Source organism: Gobius niger (assembly GCF_951799975.1).
Source record: "Gobius niger genome assembly, chromosome: 19".
NCBI classification, from domain to species: domain Eukaryota; kingdom Metazoa; phylum Chordata; class Actinopteri; order Gobiiformes; family Gobiidae; genus Gobius; species Gobius niger.
The window spans coordinates 26,140,792-26,166,231 of record NC_136870.1 but is presented as its reverse complement, the minus strand read 5'-3'; the positions used below and the strand labels follow the sequence as shown (position 1 = coordinate 26,166,231).

Sequence of the window (25,440 nt, the reverse complement as noted above, 5' to 3'; positions counted from 1 at the left end):
AATCTCCTCCTACAGACAATGTTCCTTAACCTCTTAACTCCCGCCTGAACCGAGAGGAACTTTTTCCTCACGTCATCATTTTTTTTCCATCATTTTTTTGTTGGGTATTCAACTCATTTTTGTTCAACTATTTAGTCATTTTTTGTCACATTTTTTGTCATTTTTTGTCACATTTTTGAAATTTTTTTGGTCAAATTTTTTATGTTAATTTTTGCCAAATTTTGTCAATTTTTTTCATTTTTTTGTCCATTTTTTATCAAATGTTGGTCATTTTTTGTCACTTTTTTGTCACTTTTTTGTCACATTTTTTGTCACATTTTTTATCTCATTTTTGTCACATTTTTGTCATTTTTTTGCCAAATTTTGTCAATTTTTTTTTTCATTTTTTTGTCCATTTTTTATCAAATTTTGGTCATTTTTTATCACATTTTTGTTACATTTTCTGTCAAATTTTTGTAATTTTTTTGTCAAATTTTGTCAAATTTTTGTAATTTTTTCATCACTTTTTTATCAAATTTTGGTAATTTTTTGTCACATTTTTGTAATTTTTGTCAATTTTTTATCAAATTTTTGTCATATTTTTGTAATTTTTATGTCACATTATTTGTAGTTTTTTTGTCAATTTTTGGTCAATTTTTCGTCACTTTTTTGTCAATGTTTTCTCACTTTTTCGTCACATTTCCATCATTGTTTTCGTCTCAGTTTTGTTGCTATTTTCACAGCTTTTTTCCAGAAGCTTTTGGACTGGGGTAAAGCCAAACTGGAGAAAAGGTGGTCGGTTCAGGTGGGAGTTAAGGGGTTAAAAGGGCAACAAGGATTTTTGAATTTCGAACTTTAATTGGAGCAACATTTGGCCGTTATCTACACTTTTCCTCAGTGATGACATCATGTACTTTGTTCCTCTGCTGAGGAGGCGGTAAAGGCTAAAAAAGGCGACACAATTATTACAGTAAAACTCGAGACTCACCCGTGAGGAAAAGCACAAACGTGAGGTTCCAAAGCTTCATCTGTGGGAAAGATCTGATCTGCAGCGTCTCCTTCTGCTAAAGCTAAAGCTCCAAAAGCCTCTTGTTGACGCAGATCAGTCTAAATGTCACGTTCAGGATCCGGAGAAACATTTTACAGGCGAGAGAAAGTGTTTGAGGAACAGATAAAGAACCGGTTTGAGAGTCAATGTTTGGGTTTATTCTATTACACTGCAAACACTAATTGATTGACTGTGGAATTCTTCCGCAGTCAATTATTGGTTTTCATGTTCTTTATTATTATTCCTCTTCCATCTTTTTCCCGATTTTCTAGAGCTTTCAGCACCTTCATGCTTTTTGCAATTTATGCAAGTTATGCATCAAAATGTTCCGCATGTTGAGGAGAAGGGTGCTATTACTTTTGGGACTTCTGCAACTTACGGTTTTTCCGCAATCGGCCGAAATGTTGGAGATTTTTCCCATTGACTTATAATGGGGCTGCCGCAAATCCATGCTTTTCTGCACTTTTTTCTGCATTTTCTGCAGTTTCTGCACTTTGTGCATGTTCAGCTTCTGCAACTTGTGGGTTTTGAGAAAAAATTGTCCTTCTGCAGTTTTCCAGTTTTTTTATACGAGAGTTTGACATTTTTGCATTGGTGTGTATGGGGGAATCCAGCCAATGGGGAAACTCCAGGCCTTTCAGCCATTTGTGCAGCTTCTGCCAATCAAGCACTGAGGCCATTTCAACAGTTTGACCAGTTTATGGAATTTAAAAGTTTATGCATTTAAAGCATTTATGCAACTTAAGAGTTTATGCCATTTAGGATTTATGAATTTTAAAGCGTTTATGCAATTTACATAATTTATGCGAATTATCCCATTCATGCATTTTACTACTTTATGCAGTTTATACAGTTTATGCAACATGACATTTTATGCATTTTACCAGTTTATGCAAATTTGATTATGCAATTTGAAGAGTTTATGCAATTTCTGCATTCGCTTCCCGCATTTCCGCAGTCAATCGCAATGGCCATTGCATTTCTAGTTATTAATTACAATCTTTTAAAAAGGTAGTAGTATCAGTTTTTAGGACTTTTATAAAAGTTCTGTCTTTGTTATTGGGGTTTAAACCTCATTAAATCACGTAAAAGAGATTCGACAAAACCTTATAGGAATGTAGGTAGAGGAGGGCAGTACATCATCTACAAGAAGATATGCAAAGTGAATTGGGAAGTGTGGAATGGGAATGTGAGAATGTACGATATCGAGAATGTAAAGAAATGTGGGGTAATGTGGGGAAATGCCGCACTGTTTTGGGGATTTATCTGTACAGTGCCAACAATCCATTTTTCATGATATTTGTAGCACCACAGTGTGTTCTATGTTATAGACACATGCTGTGGCTCGTTTGAAAGAGACTCTCAACTCTCTGTAGGTGAAAACACTTTGATTCTATGTGCCTCGATTCCGGAGAAATCTAAGCTAAACAGAGGCTAATTTGGATCAAAATCACAGATTTTTTTCTAGATTCGAGATAATGAGTGTTTTATGAAACACTTTCCTTTCTGGTTCTCTCCCCTCTCTCCACTCTCCTCTAAATTGATAACATGCGTGTCATCAATTTCCTTTTTATGGCGTGTTAATTTAAATATCCTGGTTCTGGATTGAAGACTTTAACAGGATGTTTCTCAGTCGTCCTTGGACCGATTTTAACCGTTTAAAAACTCAGAGAAATGTTAAAATCTGTTTCGATCTTTCCATGAGAAGCCGCTCTGCTTTGTCAGAGAGCGAGAGAGAGCAGAGAGTAAAATGGGTTTAAAATAGGGAAATCATTTGATTTTTTGAGAGAGTCCCCCGAATATGAGAGAGTCCCCCAGATAAGAGAGAGTCCCCCAGATATGACATCGCCCCGCCCACTTGTTCAGTGAGGGGTTTGTGTGTAAATACAAGTGAAATGTTTAACCTCTTAACTCCCACCTGAACGGATCACATTTTCTCCAGTTTTGCCCTAATTAAAAAGCTTCTTGGGGAAAAAAAGCACCAAAACAGCCACAAAGAAATGAGAAGAAAACAAGGATGTAAACGCAAAAAAAAAAGACAAAAACTGAACAAAAAATGGACAAAAATGTGACAAAAAGTCAACCAACAAGTGAATGAAAATGGTTAAAAATGTGAGAAAAACTGAAAAAAACTGAACAAAAATTCACCAAAAATGTGACAAAAACTGAACAAAAAAATTGACAAAAATTCAACAAAAATGTGACAAAAAGTCAACAAAGATGTGACTAAAATTATTTAAAAATGTGACAAAAACTGAACAAAAATTTCACAAAAATTCAACAAAAAAGTGACAAAAATTCAACAAAAAATTGACAAAAAATTGACAAAAAATTGACAAAAATTCAACAAAAATGTGACAAAAATTCAACAAAAATGCAACAAAAAGTCAACCAACAAATTACCAAAAATGAAAAAAAAAAAAAGTGAGAAAAACTCAACAAAAAAATGACAAAAACATAAAAAGGTGACACAACACGGCAACAACGCGAGGAAAAAGATCAGTTTTGTGGGTCTTAGCTTTCAAATGAGGTGTTGCACAGGCCTATAACCAAAGTGGCCAGCATGCATTTGGTTTAGGCGGGTGGTAAGAGGTTAACTGACCTGTAAAGAGGAGCAGGATGCAGAGAGTGGTCAGAGTCATGTTGTATCTCCAAAGCGATGCTCTGTCCGTGATGTTTGTGGATGTTTGGTCCTCTCGCTCCACTCGCTCCTCTCGCTCCTCTCGCTCCTCTCGCTCCTCTCGCTCCTCTCGCTCCTCTCGCTCCTCTCGCTCCTCTCGATCCTCTCGCTCCTCTCGATCCTCTCACTCTGTGTCCAGCCTGTCGATGACGTGAGGCGCAAATGGACCCGAGCTGGAAATGAATCTTCTGGGTTTTAAACACTGCTGTTGAGGAAAAAAGCTTTGTCCATAAATGATTCAACGCTGACCACCACTTAGAGACGTCCCGGGGCGATTACCGAAGGCCAGCGGCTCCTGAGGCCGCAGGAAATGAGAGGAACGTGATACGGTCACTCTGCTGAGACGAAAACAAGGATGAAAATGTGAAAAAAGTGACAAAAAAGTGACAAAAAATTACCAAACATTTACAAAAAAATAACAAAAATGGACCAAAATTTGACAAAAAAGTGAGAAAAATGTGTCGAAAAATTGAGAAAAAATGGACGAAAAAGTAACAAAAAAAATACAAAAAAATTACAAAAAATTGATAAAAAAGTGAGAAAAATTTGAAGAAAAATTGAGGAAAAAATGTACGAAAAAGTGACAAAAAAGTCGTAAGAATTTCACAAAAAAAGTGAATAATTTGATGAAAAATTGACGAAAAAGTGATTAAAAAATGACCAAAAAATGGACAAAAATTTGACAAAAAAAGTGAGAAAAAATGGACGAAAAAGTGACAAAAAATCGAAAAAGTTGAATGAATGAAGGTTTATTCGGTTACAAAACATAAAACAAAATGTATGTCCTGCAAATTCATTACAGACAAGGCGGGAAACCGAAAAGGTGTCGCTGAAGCCGTGGCTTATTTTGCCCTGTTTACAAAACAACAAAACAACATCTACCCATCAAAGACGTTACAAAAAACAAATATATACAATACATTATACATATACTTATACATACACACATATACAGTACACATATGTTTTCTTCTTTTCTAAAATAAAAATATGGTAAAAACGTGTTTGTTTCTCTGTTCCAAATTATGCACAACAGTGATGCATGAGCTTAACTTAACCACATTTTCTTAAGCATTTTTTGTATATTTCTCAAAAATTAAGGTTTTAAACTGTTTTTTGAGATAGTTAATGGAATTGCTCCTTTTAAGATCGTCGTAGAGATCGTTCCACAAGTCCTTCAAGTTATAAAAAATAAATCTGATAATGTGAGGAAAAAGATCAATTTATTTTTGTAGGTCTTTCAAATGAGGCGTTACACTGGCCTACAGGATTTGGGTAAAGCTGAACTGGAGAAAATGCTCTCGGTTCAGGCGGGAGTTAAGAGGTTTATGAACATGTACAATGATCTTAGAGGCAGGACTTTGTTTTGTGAGATGTAAATCGGGGTCAAAGCGCTTCTGTTTGGTCCTCATGGCGAGGAGCTGACACGCTGTAATAATCACACATCAAAAGCCAGAACCTACAAAGACACATTTCCAAACCCCTCTCTTGGTTCGGCCTCTCTCTCTTCTACAGCTCTTTCACTAATGGCGGTTTAATGTCGCTCCCGTGAGGCCGACAGGAAGTGGCCGATCGATCCGAGACAAACGGAGAAAAACTGACAACTCAACAAAAGACAACTCTACACAAAACAACAAACAGTTCATTAAAACAATTGAGAAAGTAATGATAATTTGAACAATATGAATAATTTCTCCTCTCTCCTCGATCGCAGCCGGACGTGCGACTTCTTCTTCTTCTTCTGGCGTTTCCTAAATCCCTGCGTTTGTGTTTTGTTGGTGGAGGAGGTGGTCAGGGGCTGGACTGGGACTGAAAAAAAAAGCCATGGACTCTGGTCAGCCTGGCCCAAATTAGCGTAACACTTCCACAAATACATATGTTAATCTCTTACTCCGAGAGCATTTTCTCCAGTTCGGCTTTGCCCCAAATCTAAAAGCTTCTTGCCTGGAGAGCGACACTGTAACGCCTCATTTGAAAGCTAAAATCTAGAAAAGTGACGGTAGCTTTTTGTCACGTTGTTGCTGCATTTTTGTCATGTTTTTGTTGTTTCTTCATTACTTTTTTGTGGCTTTTTGGCCTGTTTTCGTCTCTGTTTTTTTGGGGCTTTTTTCATTGCTTTGTCGTCATGTTTTCGTCACATTTTCTTGTGTTTTTGTCACTTTTTTGTTGCTTATCCAGCACGTTTTTGCTTTTGGATGCTTTTCTTTTAACCCCTTAACTCCCACCTGAACCGAGCACATTTTCTCCTGTTCGGCTTTACCCCAGTCCAAAAGCTTCTGGACAAAAGCTGTGAAAATAGCAACAAAACTGAGACGAAAACAATGATGGAAATGTGACAAAAAAGTGACGAAAAATTGACGAAAAATGACAAAAATGTCACAAAAAATTTACGAAAATTGACAAAAATGTGATAGAAATTTGAAAAAAAAAAATGGACAAAAAATGACATAAAAAAATTATGACAAAATGACAAATGTGTGACAAAAAGTGACAAAACATTTACAAAAAAGTGACAAAAAATTGATGAAAAAGTGGCAAAAATGAGTTGAATACCCAACAAAAAAATGATGGAAAAAAAATCTGATCGTGAGGAAAAACATCCTCTCGGTTCAGGCGGGAGTTAAGAGGTTAAGCTTTTAGATTTGGGTAAAGCTCGGTTTCGCCCGGGGGTATAGGGTACAGTAAAGTGAGAGGCCCAGACCGGTGGCCCTTCTGTGCTCTTCCAGAATGGACATGTGGCCAGTCCGCCCCAGGAGGTAGTTGTGTGTTCAGATCAGCGCACAGCGGCCGTCGCTTCATTCATGGCAAACACACGACCTGTAACAAACGAACTGACCGTGGGGGGTCAGGAGGGTTCATCTGTAAGAGCTGCACACGCTCTGGACGTGTGAGCACCGACGCCGTGCCTTTGTTTCTGACCAGGCCATTGGAGGGAACAGCCTTTATATTTCATGCTTGGATACAGAGAAGGCGCATGTTTGGGCAGTTGGAGACACTTTTCCAGGAGTTGGAGACAGAAAACCACATGTCTTACATTCAGAACACAGATCCAAAACACCTTTGATGAAGCTGCTAGGCTCACACCAGCATCACGCCTTTTTCTCTCCCCCCTCTGACACCTGCTCTCTCCTCCCCTTCCCTTCCCTCCCCCTCGGCATATTACACACACTTTGAGTAAATGGCACCATGAATCTTAAACATCACAGTTTTCGTGCGGTTGATGAACTCTCGCCGAACGGGCAATTCACGAACGACTTACACAACACGTACGAAGTCCTCAAGTGCGGCAAACGGAAAAAAAAAGTTTTGTACAAAACATATGAAAGACACGCAGGCCGTACAGACGACGCACGCAGACGTACAGCGTTCTTGCAACCGGAAAAAAACGTAAACGCCCGTGGAGTTGGTTTGACATGTCAAAGAACCTCTGTGGTTTGTCTGTGGTCAGTCTGTGGTCAGTCTGTGGTCAGTCTGTGGTCAGTCTGTGGTCAGTCTGTGGTTCGTCTGTGGCAGTAAGTTTTCTGCACATAGACCGACCGACGGCTGAAGAAGCCTTTACAGCCGGTTTTAGCTGTCCATCCATCCATCCATCCATCCATCCATCCATCCATCCATCCATCCATCCATCCATCATCCACCCATCCATCATCCATCCATCCATCCACCTCCATCCATCCATCCATCCATCCATCCATCCATCCATCATCCATCCATCCATCCATCCACCTCCATCCATCCATCCATCCATCCATCCATCCATCCATCATCCATCCATCCATCCATCCATCCATCCATCCATCCATCCATCCATCCATCCATCCATCCATAGACCATCCATCCATCCATCCATCCATCATCCATCCATCCATCCATCCACCTCCATCCATCCATCCATCCATCCATCCATCCATCCATCCATCCATAGACCATCCATCCATCCATCATCCATCCATCCATCCATCCATCCATCATCCATCCATCCATCCATCCATCCATCATCCATCCATCCATCCATCCATCCATCCATCATCCATCCATCCATCCATCCACCTATTCATCGATCCATCCATCCATCCATCCATCCATCCATCCATCCATCCATCATCCATCCATCATCCATCCATCCATCATCCATCCATCCATCCATCATCCATCAATCCATCCATCCATCCATCATCCATCCATCATCCATCCATCATCCATCCATCCATCCATCCGTCCATCTATCCATCATCCATCCGTCCATCCATCGATCCATCCATCCATCATCCATCCATCCATCCATCCATCCATCCATCCATCCGTCCATCCATCCATCCATCCATCCATCCATCCATCCATCCATCCATCCATCCATCCATCCATCCATCCATCTTCTTCCACTTGTCCGTTGCCGGGTCGTGGGGGCAGCTGTTGGAGCTGCACCGGCCCCTATGGCTCCCCCTGCAGGTGGTGGGTCCACAGAAGGACGGCCTCACGATTCTAACCAGGCCTGTTGGTCTCACATAAGGTGGCGGCTCCAGGCGGGGACATTTCATTGTATTATATCAAATGCAGAAAACTGGTGATAAAATGTCCTTATTTTCCCCCTGAATTGACTGAATGCAGGTTTTAACCCATTCCTTTTAAAGAAACAGAATCCTGTCATGGTCAGAAGTGGTTCCCGCCAAAAGGCTGATTCTGGATTTCTAATAAATGATGAACAGAAAACACCTTAACTGTTGCAGTGTTAGTTCAGTGCAGCGCTGAGTGCCCGTGGACCTCTGGGATGGACCTCTGGGATGGACCTCTGGGATGGACCTCTGGGATGGACCTCTGGGATGGGCCGCTGATGGAGCTGCACTTCCTTCACGTTAATTTGATGCAGCTTTAATGTGATCTCCAGGCTCAGGGTGTTTTTATTAATCCACTTTAAATCTATTACCGCGCCTTTAACGAGGCCCCGCTCACAGCGACGTCAGAGGGGGGTTTCCTCTGTTCGTCTGTCCATTCAGAACAACAGAGCTGGTCCAAGAGGCTGTTTCCAAGTCCAGGTGCCTTATGTGATGAAGGAAGGAACCACTCACACATTCACACATTATAATGATATTTGTGTGACAGTGTTTGGTCCAGGTGCTGCCCCCTACTGTCCTGACTGAATTCTGTGTCATTACTGGCCTGTACTGACAGTGAAAGCAAAAAGAGTGACGAAAAATGTATGAAAAAGTGTGGAAAATGTCACTAAAATATCACAAGAAATTTATAAAAAATTGACAAAAAATGACAAAAAAAAAGACCAAAAAAAAAGACAGAAATGTGATAAAAATGTGACCAAAAAATGACAAAAATTGACCAAAAAATGCCGAAAAAAATACAGAAATGTGACAAAAAATGACAGAAATTGGACCCAAAAAAAATGACAAAAATGTGATTAAAAAAATGTGACCAAAATGACAAAAAAATGTCAAAAAAGTTACAAAAAAAAAATCTGATGATGTGAGGAAAAAGATCCTCTCGGTTCAGGCGGGAGTTAAGATCTGATTTTTTTTCCCAACATTTTTTTGTTGGGTATTCAACTAATTTTTGTCACATTTTTGTCATTTTTTCGTCAATTTTTTGTCACATTTTTTCATTTTTTGTCAATTTTTCATCAAAATTTGTCATTTTTTGTCACATTTTTATCACATTTTTTACATTTTTTGTCACATTTTTGTAATTTTTCCGTCCATTTTTTTTAATCATTTTTTTGTAATTTTTTCTCACTTTTTCGTCAGATTTTTGTCACATTTCCATCATTGTTTTCGTCTCAGTTTTGTTGCTATTTTCTCAGCTATTTCCCAGAACCTTTTGGACTGGGGTAAAGCCAAACTGGAGAAAACGTGCTCGGTTCAGGTGGGGGTTAAGGGGTTGAACTCCATATAGTCTCTTTAATATGCAAGATTTCATAACAAGTATCCATATAGGAAGTGCCATCTCCTGGAAAAACATAGAAGAGCATCTTAGTCAGAAAATACAACTATATATAACTATCAATGAAGAAAATATTCAATTTAAGCATCATAATAAAAAAGTGTGTGCTTGTGTGTGTGTGTGTGTGTGTGTGCGTGTGCGTGTGTGTGTGTGTGTGTGTGTGTGTGCGTGTGTGTGTGTGTGCATGTGTGTGTGTGCATGTGTGTGTGTGTGTGTCTTTCAGAGGGAGGGGCAGAGGAGGATTTATGTCCGTCTGTTCTGGGCAGACTCTCACTCACCATGAAGCTCCCGGCTCTGGCCTGTCTGCTCCTCTTCATCAGTAAGTTCTTCTTCTTCACTTGTCTTGTTCGTGGAAATGTTCGAGTCTGATTCTGAAGCAGAGTCGCTGCAGGGAATAGAGAAAAACGCAACATTTGGAGAAAATCTGAAACTTCTGCTGTGGATTAGTGACATTAATATGAGGTTTTCATGTCAAAAGTGCCTTGGTTTAAACAAAGGGTTTGAGACACAGTGTTATTTTTGACAAAGTGTTTTAGGTAAATGTTGTCGACTAAATCTGAAATGAATTTGGTCATTTTTGTTTTCCCAATATTGATTTTAAGGCCTGGGACAGATATAGTTTTGCAATATCTCACTATAATACTCTTCTGATGTGATGACACGTGTATCAGAAACGATGTATCGCAATACTTTTAATACTCAACTCACTTATAGAAACAAGTACGCGAGCACTTTGGGGTCACTTTGTTTGTTTACTTTATTGTCCCCATAGGGAAATTTGTCCTGTGCATTTAACCCGTCCTTCGATGCCGCTGGGGCGACCCGTAAGGAGCCGTGATCCGGGACCCGTCTCCATGATGTGGAGCCAGGCTGGTGGTCAGAATCACCTGGCTGGAGGATTCACCTATTGTACATGTTTTTAGTGGTAGGAGTACCCGGAGGAAACCCACGCAGACACGGGGAGAACATGCAAACTCCACACAGAAAGGCCCCGTGCAGGTGGGAATCGAACCCGGGACCTTCTAGCTGTGACCTAACCGCTGTGCCGCCCACTTAACACATTAAGTGCCAAAAACGGACAAATGATGAAACTCGACACTCGAGTGCCTCGTATCTGTGACGAACAGAAGTGAAATAAATGACCATCAAACACGTGTGAAAAGTCACATCTGGACGTTTCGATTGTTTCGCTCTTCCTGAGTCGTGAGTCGTGTTTTCAGGCGGGTCGTCGGCTCAGAGCGTCTCACTGAGCTGCCTTTAGACGCTAAACAACGGATGCTTTTGAACAGATACAAAAGCAGGACTTAGTAAAGAATAATAAAATACAAAATTTATTCTGGACAGAATGCATTTTGTATTTTATTATTCTGTTTTTGAACAGATACAAAAGCAGGCGTGGAGCTGACCAGGCGAGGGAAACGTGAGGAGCAGATCATGCTGCCATTGATGTCCTGCCTTTGAGCAGCAGAGCCGCAGGCGGCTGAGGCCCCGCCCACTGGAGCCCCGCCCACAGACCCATGTCACAAAGAAAATGACTCTTATTTATCGGCCTATGATTGATCTGATCAAACATCAATATCAGACTGTAATAATAAAACTGTTTGGAACTTCTCTTCCACATGACTGTGTTGATTCAGTCGTGAGGTCAGTGTTCAGATCAATGGCCGCTGGCTGCTCGGCTTTATGACCACGACACTGGGGGCCGCCATTGCTGTAGTACCTCCTCGCCCCTAGTCTCCCATTGAAAAGCATTGGAGTTTAGACACGTTAAAAACAACTTTAACGCCTGATTTCTATTTGTTCAACACTAGACTAGGCTGGATGTTCCTCCTGAGATAACGCTGGGTTAGTCACAATTCAAGAAACCAGGCTGGTTTTCTTCATTTTTGACCCTGCATCACATGAATGATCGCATTTTGAGGGAAATTTGGGGGGTCGCCAGATCATGTAGATAAAATATACATCCTTTTTTTTGCGTGTATCATAATATTTTATTGCAGCATGTGTTTGCTATTTTACTAGAGTGCCATTCTATGTTCATAATTTGATTAATTTTATTTTAGCCATTTGTTTTTTTTCTTTGTTTTTTAAGAATTATGTCGGCGAATGTTCCGATTTCTCACGGTGTGACCCGGGCGGGGGGTCATGAACCCCTTGAACTGTTATAAACGGGGTCGCGGCTCCAAAAGGTTGAGACGCTGTTCTAGCAGATCACTCCGCCGCTATAGCTTATACAAGCTGATGCTGCTCAAATACACGTTCTTTTAAATGCAAAATGGTTAAAATCATTCCACCAACACAGACATTTATCTGGTTAGTCTGGTGTTATAAGTATTTTGCCTCAGGTGCTCTGTGGAGCGGGAAAGACTGTTTTTAATGCAGGCTAGCTGATAACATAGACATGCACTAGCCTAGCACCACGAAACTCTTCAAATATAAGAACTGCATGAATTACAAAAAAAAATATCTCCAGAAATCAGCAACACTCTGGATAACGAGGAAATGAGGCCCTATGTCAAAAATCCCGAAACATCCCTTTAAGGCGGGGTCGCTGCTCGCCGCCTCCATCAGCGCAGCCTGGGCTTCAATCCATTTTGATGAAACCCAAAACGTGAGAGAAATCACTCACCGCTCACCATGCTCTGCTGAGAACTCCACCCAGCGTTAGACTTTTAGCTCTACAGATTCAAGCTGAACAATCCCAGCCGATGATGATGATGATGATGATGATGATTGTTGCTTCTAATGGGCCGATCGTTTTCCCACCACATCCGTGTAGACGAGGCTCCCCTGGGACCATCATGATCTGTGCATTAGGCAAGGCAACTTCATTTATAGCGCGCATTTCGTACACAAGGCAACTCAATGCATTTAACAGCCACAATCAACCCAAAAGTATCGGCTCCAGAAGTTCTGACACTTGGGGAGAGAATATCAATCGATAAACACTCGGCGAACAGTACGAGTGCTGCTGCCGCTCCTTCACTGAAGTACAAATACATCAGGGTTTCATCTGGCTTTGTGTTGAATTAAAGGAATAGGCCACCGTGTTTACATACTGAGATATGTTCTTACCTGAGCTTAGACGAGTTCTTTAGGACCTTTAGGATCTTCACCCGTGCCTTCAGTCACGTAAACACAGCGCAGACGGCGTTAGCATTTAGCCTCTCCCTCTCTCCCCTATAGCTCCAAAACAGGTCAAGATAGAAGCTACCAAGCTCTTCCACGTTTTCCCTATTTAAATATGGTTACGTGAAGTGTTCCACTACAAAGTATAATTACACAAAATTAAACTATGTGGATTTTCTAAGCGGATAAAAGGAGGAACTATATTGTAAGGCGTAATAATACCAGGAGTAATTTGGCATCCGCACAGCAAAGTGAAGATTACTGCGCGGATTTCGAACTACTCCTGGTGGCCTATTCCTTTAAGAGTAATCAAGGGCAGTATGATGAACCCAGGAGGCAGAGACTAGCCTCGCTCCCATCAGTCTACCCCCAGGCAGCTGTGGCTACAATAGTAGCAGGCCATCACTGAGTATGGAGTGAATGAATAATGTAATGTAAAGAAAGTTCTATATAAACCCAATGTTCGTATGAAATGTCTGGTAAAAGTGATTGTGGCTGCAGCGTGCTCTGAGTGTGAGGAGCAGAAAGTAAAGATCTTTGTATGCAGTAGTCGTACAGTAAGTGTCTCCTCGGGGAGCGCTGGTGGTCAGGTTTGATCTGCTCTTCACTTAAACAGAGGCCAGTGTGTTGTGTCCAGTCCATTACTTTTGCAGAGGCTTTTATCAGTTCACACATGACTGTAATGCACTCTCTCTGAGGGCGTGGCGCCTCCTGCAGCTGCTGCTGACGCCGTGAGTGTAGAGGGCCGTCATAAACTTAGGGATCACTGATGGCACTGAGTTCAAATCATCCATCTATCCATCTATGGTCTTTGTCATACAAATGTTTAACTTTTTGGCAAGACAGCCATTTACAAAAACAAGCTACAGAAATATTAGCCTGGCTATCCCCTAAATATCCGACTAGACATCACAAGTGATATTCACACTGGGGATCACCAATTCATGTTCTGGTAGGAGAGGTGTGGTTTACGATCACCCAAATCCGTTTATTGTGCTGAATGTCTCCAATGTCGCCATAGTCAATCGTATCATGGTATCTGATGAAGTATGACGTACCCGCTGTAAACTGTCGAGCTAAACTATTTAGCACACGGTCTGAAGCTTGATCAAAATATGGAGTCGCTGCTGTCATGTTGGATCTGTAAATAAACTTGTAATTAAACTCCTTTTAAGCTTCCGTATGTCAAATAGCTCAAATACCTCCTATAGGTGACGGTCGGACAAACAGCGGTTCAGAAGCCCCTTATGAGAGACCAACAGGCCCGGTTAATCGTGAGGTCATTCTTCTGTGGACCGACCACCTGCAGGAGGCGCCATCAGGGGCTGGTGTAGCAGAAAAGTGGATGGATGGATGGATGGATGGATGGATGGGGATGGATGGATGTGGATGGATGGATGGATGGATGGATGGATGTGGATGGATGGATGGATGGATGGATGGATGGATGGATGGATGGATGGATGGATGGATGGATGGGGATGGATGGATGGATGGATGGATGGATGGATGGATGGATGGATGGATGGATGGATGGATGGATGGATGGATGGATGGGGATGGATGGATGGATGGATGGATGGATGGATGGATGGATGGATGGATGGGGATGGATGGATGTGGATGGATGGATGGATGGATGGATGGATGTGGATGGATGGATGGATGGATGGGGATGGATGGATGTGGATGGATGGATGGATGATGGATGGATGGATGGATGGATGGATGGGGATGGATGGATGTGGATGGATGGATGGATGGATGGATGGATGGATGGATGGGGATGGATGGATGTGGATGGATGGATGGATGATGGATGGATGGATGGATGGATGGATGGATGGATGGATGGATGTGGATGGATGGATGGATGGATGGATGGATGGATGGGGATGGATGGATGGATGGATGGATGGATGGATGTGGATGGATGGATGGATGGATGGATGGATGGATGTGGATGGATGGATGGATGGATGTGGATGGATGGATGGATGGATGGATGGATGGATGTGGATGGATGGATGGATGGATGTGGATGGATGGATGGATGGATGGATGGATGTGGATGGATGGATGGATGGATGTGGATGGATGGATGGATGTGGATGGATGGTTTGTTTGTTTGTTTATTTGTTCCCAAAATCCCCATTAGCCATTGCTCTTGACAATGGCTAGTCTTCCTGGGGTCCAGATAATAAAATCACATTTTCATACAATGACCACAGATCACAACAGCATAAAAATATAAATACACAATTACAACGTATTACATTTGTTTCAGTGTGACAACAGAGTCTTTTTAAAAATGTTTATGTCTGCAATGTTAGAAATGTCTTTAGGCAGAGAGTTCCAGGATTTCATTCCTCTGAACAGAACAGCCTTCTGTCCAGTCTGGGTTTTACACGATGGAAGAGTAAAATGACGATTAACTGCGTGTCTTGTGTTAAACTTATGTACGGAGCAACTGAATACAAGTACATCATACAAAACCTTAGGGAGTTTTAACACAAGAATCTTTTTAAAGAAGCAAAGAAGGGCAAAGTGTAGTCTATTCTTCACCAATGTCCAGCCTAAAGTTTGGTGCAACCTTAGAATATTTGAATATTTTGAGCACCGTAGCGCGAGATGTGCTGCCTTATTTTGCACTAACTGTAGCTTCTCAATGTCTCTTTCGGAGGCACTAGACCAAACCATTGGGCAGTGATGGATGGATGGATGGTTAGTCACTTTGTAATAATATAGGCAGGATTTTCGCAATAGGGGAAACTCGTAGTAAAAGGTTGATAATCACGGTCCTAAACCTGCTTTCCCGACCCTCAGGTTGGCGCCGCGGCCTCTGCCATGAGCTGCACGTGTTCGCGGAGACGCCCGAGCCGACGGACGACGACACCAGTAAGTCCCAGTGTTTGTCAAACCGTAGCTCCGTGTTTCTCAGTGCCGTCTGTGTCTGCGCAGCTGTGGCGCAGGCGAACTGTTCGTATCACGCCGTGCTGGAGCATCTGCAGCTCACAAAGAGACAGGACCTGTTCACCCTGTCCCGTCCCGTCAAACACCACTCCAGCGCCACCAGAGTGAAGCTGCTGGTGCTGATCTACGCCATCCTCGACGTGGTCAGTATCGCCACAAAGGACTTTCACCCTTCCATTGTTCTATCCCGATTCGATGAAACACTTTGTCTTTGCAGAGAGAGGTGGACCAGACGTTTATCTCGTATGTGTGGGCTACAACGGTGAGTCCAAACACACGCCTCACAGTGGTTCCTGAACTAAAGAGCGATGCGTTTTATTCATGACCGTTGCGTTTCAGTTTTGGCAAAACGACTTTATCCGATGGAACCCGGAGGAGTTCTGTGGAATCAAGGAGCTGTCTGTCCCAGCTGCAACTCTGTGGCAGCCGGACATCACCATCGAAGAGATGTGAGTGTCCAAGGTCAAGGTGTGGCTTTATTGGGTCAATCCTTTGTTTCAGTCACATGACAAAAACGTCTCCCGTCCATTTCATTCACAAAGTTTTATCTCCTTAAAGAGGGGGTATTCTGCCTTTTTTCAATCCCATAGCACCAGTCTATATCACACTACAATGATGAGCAAACCTTCTGTTGGTCTGTAAATGCAGTAAATTAGAATAACTGCCTTGTATAAAATGTCTCTCTCAAAATGGCTGTAGTGAATGTCTTGAAATAGGCCTCTGTCTCTTTAACCCCTTAACTCCCACCTGAACCGAGCACATTTTCTCCAGTTTGGCTTTACCCCAATCCAAAAGCTTCTGGAACAAAGGTGTGAAAATAGTGACAAAACTGAGACGAAAACAATTACGAAAATGTGACAAAAAGGTGAGAAAAGTTTGACAAAAAAGTGACGAAAAATTGATGAAAAAGTGGCAAAAATGTCACAAAAATGACAAAAGAAATGACAAAAAAGTGACAAAAAATGACAAAAAAGTGACAAAAAAAATACAAAAATGTGACAAAAAAGTGACAAAAAAATGACCAAAAAATGACAAAAAAATTATACAAATTTGACCAAAAAATGACAAAAATTAGATGAAAAAATGACCAAAAAAATGACAAGAAAATGGACAAAAAGTTGACGAAAAAATGTGACAAAAAATGACCAAAAAAAATGAGTTGAATACCCAACAAAAAAATGATGGAAAAAAAATCTGATGACGTGAGGAAAAAGATCCTCTCGGTTCAGGCGGGAGTTAAGAGGTTAGCAGGTTAGCATACGTGAGAATATATATTAAAAATTTGGGACAGGGCGCTTCATGAACTGTGTTGTGATTACAATAGGCCCTTGCTCCGGGCAGGTCGCTCAGGTGTCAAAAGCAGTTTATAAGATGTTTTCATGTCCACTTTCATAACGTGATGTATTTCCCATTTCTGCTCGTGGCTCCAGGACAGAGAAGGACAAGTCCGGCGCGAGCCCGTACATGCACGTCATGCACACCGGCCGAGTGTCCTACAACAACGACCAGGTGGTGGTCAGCACCTGCCGGATGCACATCCACAAGTTCCCCTTCGACGTTCAGCAGTGCAACCTCACCTTCAGGTCCATCATGTACGGCGGTGAGAGAAGAGTTCCTGCTCTTCAGTCTGCGTCTTAACCCCTTAACTCCCACCTGAGCCGAGCACATTTTCTCCAGTTTGGCTTCACCCCAGTCCAAAAGCTTCTGGAAAAAAGCTGTGAAAATAACAACAAAACTGAGACGAAAAAAATAATGGAAAACATTGACAAAAAAGTGACAAAAATTTATGAAAAAGTGGCAAAAATGTGACAAAAAATGACCAAAAAATGACAAAAATGTGACAAAAAAATGACAAAAATGTGACTAAAAACCACAAAAAAATGTCAAAAATGTGACAAAAAAATGACAAAAATGTGACAAAAAAATGACAAAAAATGACAAAAAATTGATTAAAAAAATGACAAAAATATGACAAAAAATGTGACATAAAAATGACAGAAATATGACAAAAATGTGACAAAATGTGATAAAAATTGATGAAAAAAAAGACAAAAATTTGATAAAAATTTGACAAAAAAATAGACAAAAAAAGTTACAAAAATTAGTTGAATACCCAACAAAAATTTGATGGAAAAAAGATCCTCTCGGTTCAGGCGGGAGTTAAGAGGTTAAAGGAACAGACTTCCACACTGAGATATGTTCTTACCTGAGCTTAGACGAGTTGATGTGTACCTGTCTGGTCTTTGGCTTTTGGCCTCTCCCAGTATATTCCTATATCTCCAAACGGGGGTGAAGTTGGAAGCGACCACATTCCTCCACAAGACCAGACAGGTACGTATCAACTCGTCTAAGCTCAGGTAAGAACAAATCTCAGTGTGGAAAAACGGTGGCCTGTTCCTTTAAACTGAACGTCGGTCATAGGTTCACTTTAACCTCTTAACTCCCACCTGAACATGTTTTCTCCAAATTCTCCAAATCTAAAAGCTTCTTCAAAACGGAGGCAAAAAACGAGAAGAAAATGAGGATGTAAACACAACAAAAAAAGCTAAAAAGTGACCAAAAAAAGCGACAAAAATGACAAAAACTCAACAAAAAAGTGACAAAAATCCAGCAGAAAAAATGACAAAAATCCAGCAGCAAAAATGACAAAAATCAAGAAAAAAAAGACAAAAATCCAGCAAAAAAATGACAAAAATCCAGCCGAAAAAATGACAAAAATCCAACAAAAAAAAAGACAAAAATCCAGCAGAAAAAATTACAAAAATCCAGCAAAAAAAAGACAAAAATCCAGCAAAAAAAAGACAAAAATCCAACAAAAAAAATGACAAAAATCCAGCAGAAAAAATTACATAAATCCAGCAGCAAAAATGACAAAAATCAAGAAAAAAAAGACATAAATCCAGCCGAAAAAAAGACTAAAATCCAACAAAAAAAGACAAAAATCCAGCAGAAAAAAGACAAAAATCCAACAAAAAAAAGACAAAAATCCAGCAGAAAAAAATGACAAAAATCAAGAAAAAAAAGACTAAAATCCAGCAGAAAAAAACTAAAATCCAACAAAAAAGACAAAAATCCAGCAGAAAAAAATGACAAAAATCCAGCAAAAAAAGACTAAAATCCAGCAAAAAAAAGACAAAAATCCAACAAAAAAAATGACAAAAATCCAGCAAAAAAATGAAAAAAATCCAGCAGAAAAAAATGACAAAAATCCAGCAAAAAAAGATAAAAATCCAACAACAAAGTGACAGAAGAGCAGCAGAAAAGTAATAAAAAAGTGACAAAAACACATAAGGGAAATAAAAAGTGACGACAATGGCATAGAGGAGAGAATGGATTTGGTTTTGGCGGGTGGTAAGAGGTTAAGCGAAAGTAGAGAAAGTAGAAAGTACAAATCCGTTGTGTTGTGAAGCGAGTGCTTTTTCCCTAAATAAAACTTTTCATGTTCCGTTTCCTGGTGTTTCCTCATAATTACTTTATTATCGGTCACACTTATGGGTCATGTCTTTTCTTGTTCATTTCCAGAGACAGAAATGACCTTGAATTCCACCTTGGACTCAGCAAACGCCACCGAGTGGACGCGGGAGGTGATGCGGACACAGTACGAGTGGGTTTTCCTCAACATGACCATCACCAAGTCCAGCGTCAACCACTACGAATACCTCCAGGACGTCGTCATCTTCAGCGTGAGTCCAGCAACAGTCTGCACAAGCGAATGTATCAGCATAGTCAGAGCAGCAGCAGCAGAGAGGATAAACTCTTTAACTCAACCCTTTCCTGAGCAGAATTATGTTAGATTGAACTTCAAACCAAAACCAAAGCAACAAGAGAGAGTGTAGATGACAGAATCCATGGGTTTATGTCTCGCAGTCTTGTTCTCAGTGAGGGACGGATGGAGTGTGAGATGGACAGACCGGTGCAGCCTTGGCAGAGATGTGGTCGCTGTATCAGACTGTTGTGGTGAAGAGGGAGCTGAGTCCATTTACTGGCCGAGCCGTGTTCCCACTCTCACTTATGGTCATGAGAGCTGGGTAATGACCGCAAGAACAAGATTGTGGATACAGGCGGCCGAAATGAGTTTCCTTCGCTGGGGGCTGAGGGTGAGGAGCTCATGTGGCCGCTTCCCCCAAATGTGGCTGATGTGTGGCAGACCCTGCGTTGTGTAGTTTTACTAAAGGACTCGCGGGACTCAGGACACATTTGGGGGAACCCCGTTTATTTCTGACAAAATTTAAAAGAAAATGGCGTTAGCCCCGACGATAGCCCCAGCCCACAGAACAATCTACGAAATACAAAAGAAAAGACATCCACAGAATAAACAACTAATATGAACAGAAATGACAAAAAAACAATATGATAACTTAAAAGACACATGGAATTCACAACAAAATGAAACATAAGGGGCAGATGGCCCGAGATCCTACCTCTTCCAAAAAAGACTCAAGAAAAGGGAAGACGGAACGGGAGGAGCCCCCATATATAGGACTGGCCTGGGACAGGACGTGACACACGGGGCAACAACCAAAATAGAATACACTTGCCAAAACAAGACAGACAACCCAAAGACACTGCCAGGTATGACCAACGAACAAACCAACAAGAACTACGGCCAGCGCCAATTCTCCAGGATATACCATGAACCATAACCCTGTTACACTCAGTCTCCCTAAAGGAGTGTTCCCGACATGTCCCATCGGGAGAAGGCCAGTGCTTGAGTTGATCCCTGTTTGAGGGTTGTTGTGGCTGCACCAGGACACCAGCCGGTCCTCCTCTCTCCTGTAGATGATATACAGTAATGGTGTTTAATGAGAGTGTTCCAAATGAAAATGAACTACCGTAAATTCTCTAATACTGGCCTGTATTCCATTAGCGGCCGGGTCTCTGACAGAGGCCGGGTTCGCGGCTGGTGGAGGCAAATTAAAAATTAAAGCCGGTCTCTAAAACAGGCTGGGGCTTTTATTAGAAACTATAGCAGTAGAAATATTCCCCATGTTAGGAATTTGTCTCATACTGGTGTAAATGAAAACTCACGTGCAGGAAGTAACAAACTGAACCCGGGCCGAGGGGGACGCGGAGGAGGAGCTGATCCGAGCGTAACTTTGACTCAGATTTAGCCACTTTTCAAACCTCATGTGACTATTTGTGGAAACAGGGCAAGAAACAAATGTTGTGTGACCCTCCAGGGTTTTAATAAAGTCTCCATCGCGTCTTCAAAGCACGTCCAGCTGCTCCGTGTGCAGGTCAGTCCCACGCCTCAAAATAACTCCTCTGATCAGCGCGAGTGTCTCGTCTTCTCTCGGGTCAGTCTCATGATCGATCACAAACACAAACGCTCCGTCTAAACTCGCCTTTTACACGAGATAACAACAAATAATCCGGTCCGCGGTAAAAACGAAACAGAAACCTGCAGTGACATTGATGTAAAAGTTCCGCTAACAGCAACGAAACACTTCCTGTTGTCCCGACAGAATAAAAGGCGTCAATGTTCCAGCCGCTGGGAGAGGGTTTGAAATGTTCATTAATAAATGAACCTAATATTTTAGGTGCAAATGGACACAAATCTCGTTTTTCTTCATTTCCTGGTCGTCCGTTTTGCTCAAATAGAAACAAAGGCCTGTCTCTAATTGTGGCCTGGTTCCAATAAAGGCCTGGTCCCAGATGCCCTTGAGTAAATAAAGGCCCCGGCCTATATTAGAGCATTTACGTTAAGTATCAAGCTTTTGCACATGGGCCTATTACATGTCTAAAGAACTTCCAGAAGACCTTTGTTGTTGTTTAAACTCTTCTCTAACTCTCTCTCTCTGTCCTCAGATCAACATGCGGCGGCGCTCGCTCCTGTACGTCGTGAACTTCCTGTTCCCGGTGCTGTTCTTCCTGGTCCTGGACCTGGCCTCGTTCCTCGTGTCGGACACCGGAGGAGAGAAACTGGGCTTTAAGATCACGGTGCTCCTGGCCGTGACCGTGATGCAGCTGCTGCTCAACGACATCCTGCCGTCCTCGTCCAAACGCATCCCCCTGATCGGTGAGGCCAGATGTTTGTACAGAAACATCTGGATGGTTCTGAGAGGAAGTAACAAAGGTCTGTTGTGTCCCAGCGGTGTTCTGCCTGGGGATCTTCTCTCTGATGCTGCTGAGCCTCATGGAGAGCATCGTGGTGCTGTACCTGCTCAACAAAGACCAGGAGCAGGGCGACCTCTGCAGGCCACTGACGGGTACGCCTTCACTCGACGCCCCAGCCCAGTTTCCTGAAGGCGTGAGCAGGAACTAAACATCTGTCCACTGTTTACAGATGTGGTCGCTCCGAGCCGCGATGCCGTCCCTTCAGAGTCCACTTTAGAGAAGGTAAGATGTTTCGGAGGTCATTGACCACTGAGCCGGTCATTTGGCGAGCCCAACAACAGCACCAAAGGTATTTGTATGACATCTTCGGCCAACTACAAAGTATTCAAATATATATGTGTTTAATAATGTTTTTTAAGCTCACCATTGAGTCAATCACTAAAAATTGTCATATGGTTCGACGGCAAGATTATACAATAAAAACTAGGGAGGCACCGATACCACTTTTTCTAAAACCGATACGAGTACTTTTAAGTACTCGCCGATACCGAATACCGACACGAGTACAAGGCATTTTCTTCAACGTTCTTTTCTTCTTCTTCTTCTTCTTCTTCTTCTTCTTCTTCTTCTTCTTTTTCTTCTTTTTTCACAGCAGATTGGTTTGTAATTAGTTAATTTACTCATGTACATTTCCTTAAGTAAAGAAGGCGACACATTTAAGAGCAGTTATATTAGAATTGTGCTGATGACATTTATTTATTTGTTTTATCTTCATTCAATATAATTTTTTATTTTTATGTCTCTGTCCATCATAGACAGAAAAGCCCATGTCCAAAAGCTCCCAATGCCTGAGCTTTATTCATTTATGTGTTTTTATTTAACAATAGTATTGAGATGTTACTTAAATGGTCTCTTTTCGTCTTTACTTCAGCTCCTGTAGATTTTCTCGTGTGTTTGTAGTAACTTAGCGAGTAGCTACAGCGTTTTCATTGTTCTGCTGCAGCTCATTTTCGCTCAATATAAACATGCTGTATGTCTTTAAGTTGGATTTTCTGAGGACTTTTTAGTCGCTGGGTTAGTTTTTCAGATAAATAAACCCCTGGGCATAAAATGGCGTCAGAATGGCCAAAACTGTTAGCCGCGAGTTAGCAACGTTAGCCTGTCTGTTGTAAACACTGCAGACGCTGCAGCTCTAACAACATTAAGCTCTGGTTAAATCCAGCTCAGACTCTGGTTTAGAGAGCGCAGTCTGTAATAAAGTCAGCTCTATGTGGATTATTGTATTTACACTAAACAATTCTCCAGTTTGTTGCTTCTTCTCTCCTCAGCTGAGAGCTGCGCCTCGTAGCTGCGCCTCGTAGCTGCGCCTCGTAGCTGCGCCTCGTAGCTGCGCTTCGTAGCTGCGCCTCGTAGCTGCGCCTCGTAGGTGCACTGGCCGCACGTCAAATGGTGTCGGTTTCTGGTATCGGGACCTCATGAATGAGTACGAGTATGAGTACAAGCGTGTGGTATCGGCCCGATACCCGATACTGGTATCGGTATCGGTGCATCCCTAGTAAAAATCAAAATAACTTAATGCATCATGATATTTATCCTTAATCTTTGTTATAGCATTATATTTTACTTTGAAAATTAAACACATTTTAGTATATTTTATTATTTAATTGTTTTGTCATTGCTTCTGAAAACTCCGATAGATGAGAACTTTCTTCCTTTTTTGATTACAAATTCAACACACAAATGAGCATTCTTTTCCTCTATTCCTAAAGTCGAAACATATGACATGATGTTGCTCCACATGATGAATCCCTATTAATACTGGGACAGTGAATGTTAATGAACATACATGGGACTCATGCATGTAAACACGCCACGCCGGATTGTAGCCTTGTGCTAATTTGCATCCATTGTTAGTGGCTGGGGAAACCGGCTATGCTAGATAAAAGACTGAAAGAACTCCTATGGAACGGTGCTGAACTCTTGCTTCTCCTCCAGGAGCTCCATGTTTTGACGACTCTTTTGACCGAGGTCCTTCAGAAACGCGAGGGAGCAGAACCCGGATACTGGAGCAGAAAAGCCAAAATCATCAACCGCGTCTTCATCGTCTTCTACGTCTGTGCGGCCGGGCTGTTTCTGGGCACTTTGTTTTACCACTGGGCGGATTAGAAACAACCAGGAGCAACAGGAGTGAAAGTTTCTGGATTCTTCTGGATCAACTCCAGTCGAAGAGCCAGTTCCTGAGGCTCCAGATGAAGGATTTAAGTGATTATTTTGCTTTAAAATCAGCTCATGAAACTGTATTAGCTCGGCTCGAAAGTTTGCGTCATCTGTCTCTCTTTCCATTCTTTAGTAATCATCTGTAGAAAATAGGTGAAATCACCCAAAACTAGCTTTTTGTAATCAAGCAAAACATTGACTGTGATCCTACCAAAGAGCAGTGTCTGAATAAAATAACTACAACTAAGATTTTAATACCAGACATGCTCAGCCATTCCCATTGAAAAACCTAATTGCCGTCCATAGACGTCATTGGCAGTCAACGTGGTCCAAAACTTTTAATCAGCTGCAAAAACTGTTTATTTGTTGTTTTCAATAAATGTTTACTCTACTTTACTTTTATTGTTGTTGTTTCACTCCCGTTCCTTTATTTGCATATTGAAGTTCTTCTTTGAACCTTGTTAACCTCTTAACTCCCGCCTGAACCGAGAGGATCTTTATCCTCATGTCATCAGATTTTTTTCTCCATCATTTTTTTGTTGGGTATTCAACTCATTTTTGTCATTTTTTCGTCATTTTTTTTAATCACATTTTTGTCTCTTTTTTTTGTCATTTTTTGTCACATTTTTGTAATTTTTTGGTCAATTTTTATCAAATTTTTGTTTTGTTTTTGTTAAATTTGTATCAAATTTGTATCATTTTTTTGTCATTTTTTTTGGTCATTTTTTGGTCAATTTTTTATCAAATTTTTGTTTTGTTTTTGTCAAATTTTTATCACATTTTTGTTTTGTTTTGTCAAATTTTTATCACATTTTGGTCATTTTTTTGGTCGTTTTTTTGTCATTTTTTTGTCACATTTTTTATCATTTTTTGTAATTTTTTTGGCAAATTTTTATCAAATTTTTGTTTTGTTTTTGTCAAATTTTTATCACATTTTTGTCATTTTTTTTGTCACATTTTAGTCATTTGTACGTCAATTTTTCATCACTTTTTCATCAATGTTTCCTCACTTTTTTGTCACATTTCCATCCTTGTTTTCGTCTCAGTTTTGTTGCTATTTTCACAGCTTTTTTCCAGAAGCTTTTGGACTGGGGTAAAGCCAAACTGGAGAAAACGTGCTCGGTTCAGGTGGGAGTTAAGGGGTTAAGTTCCAACCGCGCAGTTTTTCTACTGGTCTTAAACTTTTGATCGGGACTGTATCTTAAATGTGTAAACACCATGTCACTTTCCACCCCTGGCTGAGCACCTGTGTGTCCAGCAGAGGGCAGCAGAGCGCCTCACAGTTACACTTCCATGTTTCCTATGATGATGAACATGTGTGACGCCTCAGAACAGGAGGAGCTGCAGGAGGAGACTGCCTGCTCCGCCCCGGGATCGACCTCCACTTCTTTGGACAACATTCATTACC

General features: G+C 41.3%; 1 protein-coding gene across 1 annotated transcript; it reads left to right on the top strand.

Annotated features, from left to right (window-relative positions):
* Window positions 1-9,935: 9,935 nt before the first annotated feature.
* On the top strand, window positions 9,936-23,981 carry LOC306978375 (5-hydroxytryptamine receptor 3A-like; the record flags this gene model as incomplete). The annotated part of the gene is made up of 11 exons (XM_079576898.1): window positions 9,936-9,975; window positions 15,612-15,683; window positions 15,747-15,901; window positions 15,976-16,020; window positions 16,098-16,207; window positions 17,189-17,358; window positions 19,281-19,441; window positions 21,567-21,777; window positions 21,851-21,967; window positions 22,045-22,097; window positions 23,811-23,981. 11 exons carry the CDS (start codon window positions 9,936-9,938, stop codon window positions 23,979-23,981), a joined length of 1,305 nt encoding a protein of 434 aa, XP_079433024.1.
* Between the last annotated feature and the right edge of the window lie 1,459 nt (window positions 23,982-25,440).